The 11,021-nt window shown below is 31.8% G+C and overlaps 2 protein-coding genes across 2 annotated transcripts; one reads left to right on the forward strand and one right to left on the reverse strand.

The window, feature by feature from the left end:
- Positions 1 to 1,114: 1,114 nt before the first annotated feature.
- On the forward strand, positions 1,115 to 3,412 carry LOC145073396 (aluminum-activated malate transporter 4-like). The gene is made up of 5 exons (XM_079019944.1): positions 1,115 to 1,433; positions 1,512 to 1,775; positions 1,848 to 1,984; positions 2,220 to 2,366; positions 2,544 to 3,412. Exons 1-5 carry the CDS (start codon positions 1,334 to 1,336, stop codon positions 3,372 to 3,374), a joined length of 1,479 nt encoding a protein of 492 aa, XP_078876070.1. The 5' UTR covers positions 1,115 to 1,333; the 3' UTR covers positions 3,375 to 3,412.
- A 653-nt stretch (positions 3,413 to 4,065) lies between these two features.
- LOC145074947 (large ribosomal subunit protein eL30) lies at positions 4,066 to 5,647 on the reverse strand. Its single transcript, XM_079021261.1, has 6 exons — positions 5,561 to 5,647; positions 5,434 to 5,484; positions 5,210 to 5,315; positions 4,540 to 4,641; positions 4,361 to 4,429; positions 4,066 to 4,272 (listed from the first exon to the last, which is right to left on the reverse strand). The coding sequence occupies exons 2-6, from the start codon at positions 5,452 to 5,454 to the stop codon at positions 4,232 to 4,234; spliced, it is 339 nt and encodes a 112-aa protein (XP_078877387.1). The 5' UTR covers positions 5,455 to 5,484; positions 5,561 to 5,647; the 3' UTR covers positions 4,066 to 4,231.
- Between the last annotated feature and the right edge of the window lie 5,374 nt (positions 5,648 to 11,021).

An 11,021-nucleotide genomic window follows, 5' to 3' on the forward strand; every position in this document is an offset into this window, starting at 1 on the left:
ATACGTCCATAATTAAAATGGGTAATTCTATCATCACCTCCTCCTATATCATATTTATAGTTACCCCAATACTTATAAAAATATATATTGTTTTCTAATAATATATAGTGTATAGTGATAAATGATGATGAATATGTTTATCTCAAAACAATAGATATCTATCATGATAAATAAGAATGATTTTGCTACATGTTCTTCTCTCATTCAATTTGCCACATGTCATTTTGTCATAATTTAGAGATATATATTTATTTTCCACTTGTCATTTATTTTATTTTCCATTTCTAATATATTATTAATTAGTTTCCATAAATTAAACCTACTATAATAATATTAATTTCAAATTTTAAATTTTAAATTTCAATTTCAATTTCAAATAAATTTATAGTTTAAACCTTTGTGTTTAGCATTTTGTTATAATTAACCTGTTTAGTATACCGGTCTGATAACTAAACAGTAATTTTAATTTATTTATTTTTTGCATGTTTTTTTCTCATAATTTTTATTTATTTCAAATTTTGAATTCAAATAAACTTCTCATTTAATCGTTTATATTTAACATTTTGTTTTAATCAACCCGTATAATATACGGGTTTCACAACTAATAAAAGAATATATAAAAATCGTTTAAAACGAACTTAAAATTGCATCTTACCAAATAATACCTTAAATGAATTTGATGGAATCCAATTCCATAATATATGGATCCTAATGTATCTCACGTGTCGCTCATAAACATTCTTGAATCCCTGACAAAGAACAAAACTGACAACCAATCTATCTAGGATCCATGTCGCGTCGTAATTTTACAGACAAAGGCAAAGAAAGGTTTCTATCTCGAAAGGATTACTCGGAATTTGGTCTTTTGAATGAATCCTTTCGCACGACCAACAACGAAGATGCTGCGGATTGGTGGAACGATGTTCGACTGTTCTTTGTTAACGTTTACCAGATGGGTCGCTCCGATCCCAGACATTTCATCTTTGCTGCTAAATCCGGATTGGCATTTGCTATCGTTTGTGTTCTTATATTCTTCAAAGAACCCTTTAATTATGTCACTCAGTATTCCATCTGGGCAGTCATAACCGTCATCCTCGTCTTCGAATTCAGCATAGGTACGTAACTAATTAACCCTTATAACTTCCTCTTTCCAAGAACATAATCACCATTTTCGGATTTGTATCATTATCATTAATTAATTGCTCAATATAGTTTGTTCTGCTGGATAAAATATGGTCGTCAATGTCATTCCCTTGTTTCGTTTGATCTGATTAAACTTGATTGAATTCATATAGGAGCAACACTTAACAAAGGATTTAACGTTGCTTTGGGTATGTTATCTGCTGGCGTGCTTGCGTTAGCTATCGCTCAACTATCCATGTGGGCTGGGGAGTTGCGAAAGATTGTAATTGTGATCAGCATCTTTATAGAAGGTCGATTTAAACACCCTTTTCATATATAATTTCCTTCACTAAAGTCTAAACTTTATTCTTTTTCCTTTTCTGTTTCAGGCTCGATATCAAGCCATATCAAACTCTATCCGTCAATGAAGCCATACGAATACGGGTTCAGAATCTTTACGTTAACATTCTGCGTAGTACTCGTGTCAGGGACTTCACATATTGACCAAACAGTTCTTTCCCGTTCGTTGTTAGTTGTCCTTGGGACAGGTGTGTGTTTGGTTGTTAGTATATGCGTTTTTCCAGTTTGGGCTGGTGAAGATCTGCATAAATTGGTGGTGAAGAACTTCAGGGGGGTTGCTACTTCCTTAGAAGGTAAAAAAAATTTCCATTTTTGACTTAATAAAACCATGTAACGATTTAACCAATACATTAACTTTTATATAGGATGTGTTAGCAAGTACCTTCAACATTTCGGATACGAAAGAATACCTTCAAAAATCTTGGTATATCAGGCCTCGGATGACCCTTTGTATAGTGGATATAGATCGGCAGTACAGTCATCAAGTGAAGAAGAGACTCTGGTATATATATATATATATATATATATATATATATATATATATATATATATATATATATATATATATATATATATATATATATATATATATATATATATATATATATATATATATATATATATATATATATATATATATATATATATATATGGGTTTGTTTTTTTTTTTTTTTACAAAATAAGTGTGAATGTGAATGAATACGCCATTAGCCAACAAGTTTAATTACTTATTGCAGCTGGGGTTTGCTGTTTGGGAACCACCTCATGGACGTTACAAAATGTTGAGGTATCCATGGAGTTCTTATGTGAAAGTTAGTGGTGCGCTTAGGCATTGTGCGTTCATGGTGATGGGAATGCATAGTTGTATACTTGCAGAAATACAAGTAACTTATCTTCTTCACCTAGATTTATGGTTTAAGGATCTTTATAGATGGAGTTACGTTTTTGTTCTACTTCCGAAAGCATAGTTATTTAATGTAGAACAAATTAACAGATGAATGTTTGAAGTTCCTATTGCAAGATCTAAAACCTTAATTTGTTTTTTCCATGGCGATATATAGGCCTCTGTTGAATTAAGAAACCTGTTCCAAAACGAGATCCTGAAAGTAGGCACAGAAGGCGCAAAAGTCCTACGTGAGCTAGGAAGCAAAGTGGAAAGAATGGAAAAACTAAGCCCCGATATCGACCTGCTCATGAAAGTTCACGAGGCTGCGGAGGAATTACAATTGACGATCGACCAAAACTCTTACCATCTCATCAACTCCGACAAACGGGAACACGGAAGGCAACCAAAAGGGTTTGAAGATCCCGATATTGTTCAAGAACTAAAAGAAGACGAAATCAAACCAAAACTACTTGTCAAATTCCGCAGTGAAACAAACCTAAACCTACACCTAAACCGAAAATCGCCTCTTCCAACCAAATCCCTAGACCGTAAGACTCCATATATGTCCCGTCAGCCATCCATGCTGCATTGGGGATCGTCAGTAGATGTGGTAAAGAAGCAGTCCCGTCGTCCTGCCATTGTTCATTGGGAAACGTCGGTAGATGTGCTAAAAAAGCAGACTAATCATCCTTCTTCCATGTTGGATTGGGAATCGTCGGTAGATGCGCTAAAGAAGCAGACGCAGTGGCCTTCAAGGTTATCGATACATGGTGACACGATTCTTAATGTGCGTGAAGTGAAGACTCACGAAAGTGCGAAAGCCTTGTCTCTTGCAAATTTTACTACTTTGTTGGTTGAGTTTGTCGCAAGACTTCAGAATCTTGTGAACGCGTTTGAAGAGCTTAGCGAGATAGCAAAGTTTTCTGAACCTGTTAACCATCTTGAAGCGAAGGAGACGGTGGGTTTCTGGACGGGAGTACTCAAGTGCATCGGGATCAAGGATTGAAGTCATGAAGAACATAGTAGCTTTGAAGTAAGAGCATGTTTGACTCAAAACTTTTTTCATATAATGTTAATTTTAAGCACCAATTAAATATTTTCTTCAATATATTAACCACCAAATTAAATATTTTCTTCAAAGGTTAATCTGTTTTTAGAGTTATTTTTTTACAAATTCAACTAAGATGCTATAAAACTTTACTATTTGATTTTTTTTTAAAAAACATATCATATTTTAATACAAATTATTTAATAAAAAATAGTTCTAAAAAATATTTTATAAAAACATTCAAGGTTTTGTATTTCATAATCTTAAATTTCGAGTGTAATTAAATTAAAAAAAAAACATTATAAATATAAAAAAAACAGAGTAACTAATTAATAATGAAATAGCAAGTATTTAAAACTTAACTGATATGCGAAGTTCCATACACAAAGTCAAGGGTTCAAATTTTGGTGTTACCGAATACATTAAACCTTCGCAGAATGATTCAAAAGAATTGAAGTTGTCTAATAAATTAGAATGTAACATGCATTTTCATGGAGAAAAAAAATTGAATTCAACTCCATTTCTATGTATACATATTTTTGGTTTATAAATTTGTTTAAACAGTTAAAATGTAAATGGCGATATATGCGTTGAAGACTATCAATAAAAGCACTATGTGGTCGAAGATTATTAATAAACAAATGCAAAAGAACCATAACCAAAATTTCATTAATGGAACAATTGTATCCTACTAGAGGGCCCAAAATGCTAAAACGCATCCATGTCTTCTACAGATTCAGCACAAAATATAAAAATTCAACTCAACATTGGAGTAATCAAAGATATTAAAAACCCTATTGCACTCATCTTGTTCTTCAGCTGTCACCAGGAAGAGACTTGATGATATCAGAATCACCTGATAATCACAATAAAAAAATATCAAACACATATTTATCATACATAAAAAAAACATTAAATGCAAAAAAATGGCACATGATTATTACCTGCATCGATTATGCTAAGGCATGACACACGGAAATACTTTCCACAAGCTGTTCCAAGATCCACATTGTCTGAGAAAAAAGATTAGCACACATCAAGAAAGATAGATAAAATAGTAACATACACAAAAAAGACACAAATCCCAATAAAAAGTAGAAAGACTAATAATATGTTGACTTACTTCCATTGTAATGATGAACCCCAACCTTAGCCAACATAGCATAGTACTCGATTTCAGACTTCCTCAAGGGAGGGCAATTGTTTGATATGATGATCAGCTTTCCTGCGGTTTGCAACAAATCAATAACAATTACAAAACATTATTGTAAAATTATAATTGAAATATCTAACGTTCTACCCTTTTCTTAATAAAATTCTTCTCAGTTATCAGCATAGTCAAATTTTATACATCAAAAGCTCAATTGATTGCAAGAAAGCTATCAAAATAAGATTTTTCTTTTACACTATGTTCACAAACTAGGATTCGCGTGTGTTTTACATGGATTCAAAATTCAAGATTTTAGAAAACTGATGATATGGGATGCATTTACGTATACAAATCAAAAACCCAAAAAATAAAATTTGGGGTATATCTTACAATTTTGCGACTACTTTGCATCAACATTACTTTAATCAAAAGTATCAGAATGTAACATCTCATTTGGTCTCTTTCACAGCAATAAGTTTTCAATTCCTAACGAATTTAATAACAAATGTTTTAAATTTGAAGAAGGTAAAGATTATCTTTATAGTAAATTTCAATGGAAACTAATATCAGATAGAGAGCATAGCGTTACAGTACAAACTAAGATCCTCCATTATATATAACAAATCATTTTACCAACTGTTACCTTTAGAGCTCCTAAGAGACTCAAGAACAGTCTTGTATCCAAGGGTATACTTTCCACTCTTCATCACAAGAGCCAACCTATTGTTGATGCTCTCATGAGTCTTCTTCTGTAATCGAGAAGAAAGCCCAGATCAGAATCAATAAACGTAACGATCAACAGCAGACATCAATACAAAGAACCATATAGAGATATAGAGATATGATGTGTAATTGTGTATATCTTACCGTCTTCTTCCCTGACACCATTTTTTCTCCTGCAACAGCAAAAAAGTCTCTCTGCGAATAGGTTAACAAAACAATTTAGCTTTCGAGCGAGAATAACGAATGGTGATGAGGATTAGGGTTTGCTTACGCGGCGGCGAACAAGATGACCCCTTTCAGTTGCTGAAGCCTGAGTGTGCGACTCTTTGAGGTATTTAAATGGATGAACAACTAAGTAAGGGTTTACATAAGCCTGGAAATATTGGGCCCCAGTTTCTAATTTAGAGGCCCAATTATATGGATTATTAAGCCCACTGTAAAAGCCATAAGCGAAGCCCATTATAGTTGTTTTGTACTTCTAAGCATAGGTGTCTTTTGCTCATGTCTCAGATCCAATTTTAGCGTATGCTTCATTCATTCATTCAGGTGTTTGTGGGGTAAAAGTCTTTTTTGTATAAAGACTTTTTGTAAAAAAACTTTTTATAAAAGTTATTTTTTAAAATGTGTTTGGATTGGCTTTTGTATGTAAAAAATCAAAAATTAAAGTGTTTGGTTTAACTTTTACATGTAAAATGACAAAAAAGGAAATGTTTAGGGTAGATGAGGGGTATATTGGTAATTTAATATTTTTAGCTGGTGAAAAGTTGGAAAAATCAGGTAATCGTGACTTTTCAAAAAGACTCAAATTACTCTATGAGAAAAGTCATTTACAAAAGTCCTTTTTCCTTTGCCAAACATCTTTTGAGACTTTTTCTAAAAGATAAAGACAAAAGTCATTTAAAAAGCTAAGCCAAACACCCTCTCAATATCTAATAATCGGCAATTGAGGTGCTATTTGATTTTCTGAAGCAAAAATTCATGAAGTCTGCGGACCACCTCTGCAACCCTCTGCAATAGAAGAGGTGGATCAAACGGCTGCAGACTGTAATAAGAAGTGTTTGTTTTTTTAACATCTGTATACTGCTGTAGATATTAAAAAATTAAAATAAACTAATTTTATAAACCGGAAATAGCTTTTTAATACGTAAAATTTAATAATGTATAACATTTCGGTAAAAATTAATGATATTTCAGTAAAATTAATGATATTTCAACAAAAAAAAATAAAGATATTTTAGTAAAAAATAATAATATTTCATCAAGAAATTATCATTATTGAATATAAAAAAACGATAAATAAATTCAACAAGAATAAACGAAAAAAAAAATGAAAATAAAATGTGAAATAAAATTTTAACAACATGTAATCAAAATTTCAGCAGTTAAAAAAAATAAAAAATAAATAAAAAATAAAGGTTGGAAGAGGCAGTACAAGTGTTGCGCCAAACAGAGCACGCGCAAAGGTTTTTGACTCAGAAGACTTCTAAAAAACAAACAGCTGCGAGATGAAAAGTGTTGCGCCGTGCAGCAATAAGAGGTTTTTTCCAAAAAAACAAACAGCACCTTAGTAATCAAAAGACAAAACCTCATGTTTTTTTTCAATTTCAATAGTTCACGCTACAATTAAAATTAAAAATTGCATTTCAACTAATGTAAATTTACGACAAACAAGAGCTTACATTTTGTTCCGGTTCCAAACATCTCAATCTGAGATAACTTCAAAGCATAAACGATGTTTTTTTCTGATTCCACTAAACTCAACCTCTCATTTTTTGTTGTATTCTCATGTTTGTTTTTTATTGTCAAATGAAATTAATCAATTATTTCACTATTCCTAATTTATAAATTTGACGGCCTCTCTCGTATATTCTGATTGTTTTCACTGATTAACTAATGTAACACACCAACACACTTATTCTAAATGATAGAATTTCTAACTTCACATTAGTGCATTACAAAATTTGAGATATGTTGCGAGTAATTTCTCTAATCACTAGTTCCCCTTAGTTTTTGTAATTGTGTTCTTGTTTTGTGGCATCTCATAAATGGGTAGAACGACATTTATGACATTCATATTGTTGTTCATGTTATATCATATATAATTTTTAAAAATTGTGCACCCTAAGCATCTATTAGGTAGTGAAAAACATAAGAGAGGGAGAGAGAGAGAGAGAGAGAGAGAGAGAGAGATGGAGAATTAAGAAGATCTCATAATGGGGCTCTTGATACGTTAATCCAAAAAACCTCAAATCTCTTCTCAGAATCAAAACAATGGTGATAATAATGCTGAAAATATGGGCGGTGATAGAGATCAAAACTAAATTTATTAAAGTCTTACTTAGAGTCTACAAATTCACAAGAAATACTTAATGAATTAACAATATACTGAGAATGAAATATTGGAAAATATTGATTATGAAGAGTTGGGAAATAATTTTACTTCCAATTCATGTAAGTATGTAAGATTATATATTGTGATACATGTAACTATGTAAGATTATATATCGTATTATCATTCTTTTGTTTCGATTGTATACGTAACATTTATTGAGATATTTAGTATGAACAGATTTTGCATATATATATATATATATATATATATATATATATATATATATATATATATATATATATATATATATAGAGAGAGAGAGAGAGAGAGAGATTTAGGTCAAAATTGGTCACTTAACTTTCTGATTTGTTCTATTTTCGTCGCTTAACTATGTTTAAGTTTTAAAAGGTCATGTAACTTTCTATTTTGTTCTTAAATGGTCACTGTAACCGGGAGTAGCCTGTAAACTGATGACTTGTCTTTCTTAGTCCATCTTGGCATCATACATGGACTTATTAATCCCATTTGGCTGCTCACGTGGTATTTGACTTTGACCGTATTTCAAATATCAATTAACAGATATGTATTCTTCATCGTCTTCAACAGGAAACCCTTCAATGTCTTTTGTGTCCCGTATTTCAAGGAATCTCTAAGTGAAAACCCAGGTATCGTAAGTCCACTTATAATGCCAATATTTAACGATGAAGAAAACACTCGATTATAAACTAGCCACTTGATTATGAAAACCCAGGAACGCCCCTCTCCAAGTCGATAGCAGTAGGAAATTGAAGAAACCATTTCGCGAAATCTGTCGTACAAGTGTTGTTACAGGCACATAACTATCTTAAAACTAACATTTTTACATTAAATTTCAAAGTTCCGAGTTTCAATTTTAAGTTCTTAGTTTCGGTTTCTTGTGAATGGTAAACAGATGTGAACTCTTGAAGTTTACTAAAATGGTGTTTTCATGCCAAATCCTTTAAACTATGATGGGGGTTTGATGTTAACTTTGTCTAATGTTGATTTCGAACAAATAGAGTACCCAAACCTAGTTGTGTATCTTTGTCGGGTGACCGATTCCACAGTCAAAGAACTTTTCTACTCTGTTTGAAATGGACCATTAGCAAGAGGCTTGAAGTTATTGATGTGTGATATAGATTTCAAAGAATGCAAATCTGAGGCACATCTTCATGGTGGTCAAATTTCTATCTATGTTGATGATCTTGACTATGATGTACTAGATTGGATTGTAGAGGAAATTATCCATCTTCATGAAATTGATTTCATACATGATGAACTTCATGGGAGTGATGGGGAGGATGATGACCATGATTATGAAGAAGATGGGGAGGATGATGAGTTTGAGTATGAAGATGATGATGAAGAAGATGGTTTACTTGTTGATTGCCCTATGGGACATGAAATTGATCAGGAGAATATAGAAACCAGGAGAATCCATGAGGATCCACTCTTGAATGTCTTGCCTGCATATACGAATGGTGAAGGAAATTTAACAAGTAAAAATTTTCCTTCATATAACCCCACAGTGGATTAGAAGGAAATGAAACTTGTTTGTGGCATGTGTTTTGAAGACAGAGAACAACTAAGAATCTTGCTTACAAACTAATCGGTGGCAAATGGATATGATTTACATTTTGTCACTAATGATAAACAACGAGTTATTGTGCGTTGTAGGAGATGACCAAAAGAACGGAATGGTTGTCCATTTCGGTTGTGGGTATCTTGGATGTCCAAAGAACGAACTTTTTAGATTAAAACGTTGAATCAAAATCATAATTGTGCAAGGATTTTCCATGGTGGATCGCTAGTAACTTACAAGTGGATTGCAAAAAAGTATGAAAGAAAAATCCTAGAGAACCTAAACTTGAGTTGTCGTAATATGGTAATTGAGATTCTAGAAACGTATAATTTGAAGGCGAGTATGGGACAATGCAAAAGAGCTTAGAAAACTGCTCTACAAGAGCTTGAAGGTTGTTTAGAATACCATTATGCAAAATTATGGAGCTACGCATAGGAGTTAAGGAGATCCAATCCATGATCAACAGTTAGATTAGATGTTAATCACATGCCAGATGGAAAGAATTTCTTCAACCATTTCTATGTTTGTTTCAAGAGTGTGAAAGATGGTTGGATAGAGGATTGCAGAAGAGTGATTAATCTTGATGGGTGCTTTTTGAAGGGTGTTTTCGAAGGGGAGTTACTGTAAGTGGTTGGTCGTGATGCTAACAATCATATATACCCAATTGCATGGGTTGTTTGCATGGTTGAAAAAAAGGAGACTTGGAAATGGTTTTTAGAATTGTTGATGGAAGACTTAGGTGTTGTTTGTTTTTTCTGAGGCAAAATGTCTGCAGTCTGCAAACCGCATCTGTAGACCTCTGCAGCAAAAGAGGTAGACCAAACGTCTGCAATCTGAAAAAAGAAGACTGTTGTTTTTTTAACATCTGCATGCTATTAAAATAAACTAAAATCTAAATACACTAATTTTTTTAAACTACAAAGTGATTTTTTAATATATTTATGACTTTGTTATAAATAATTAACAAATCAACTTTTAGTATTATTGTATAAAAAGTGAAAATAAAAATGATACAAATTAACATACATATTTGAAAAAACCAACAATTTTGGTTGTAAGGTTATGCCTAAACATTGTAATTAGGAATCAAAGAATTTGATATATATAAATGAATGGAAATAAACTTCGATTTTTTCAATTAAATCAATTAAAAATGCGCCATAAATATTTTTTCTAAGAAATTGATGATGATTTATTAAATAATGTTTTATAAAATTGGCACAAAAAATATAAGAATATATTATTATTTTTTTCATATTTATATAAACAACTTCAATGACCATTATTGTAATAAACTTTTATTTATAAATTTGTAAAAAAAATATAATGTTTCTATTGTTGAACTTTTTTTTAGTATTGTAATTTTTTTCTCAAATTGTTTATCACTAATAAAGTTGGAATAAATATAAATTCAAAAAACCTGAAAAAAAAAAAGTATATGTGTTTTTTTAGGTTAGAAGATGTCTGAAGATGTTAGGAGACTCTAGTCCACATCTTCGTCAAGAAGAGGGCGCGCATACATTTTTAAGTCTGCGGTCTTCAAAAAACAAACAGTCTGCGAAGTCTAATGTATGTGCGTGGTCTGCGCCGCACAGACAGACGAGGCTAGGAAGATCTACAGACAAAAAACAAACACCACTTTAGGGATGGTAACGCACTGGTAATGGAATAACAATCATATATGACCAACATAAGGTATGAATTTATTCTTATTTATTTTTGACATGATATTATACTTTGTACTTTTTAAACTAATTTTTGTAATGTTTTACTAAAGGCTTATGGAAGCTATGAAAGAAT

This window comes from Lactuca serriola, chromosome 9, assembly GCF_051521515.1.
Source record: "Lactuca serriola cultivar US96UC23 chromosome 9, Lser_US96UC23_V15, whole genome shotgun sequence".
Lineage (NCBI taxonomy): Eukaryota > Viridiplantae > Streptophyta > Magnoliopsida > Asterales > Asteraceae > Lactuca > Lactuca serriola.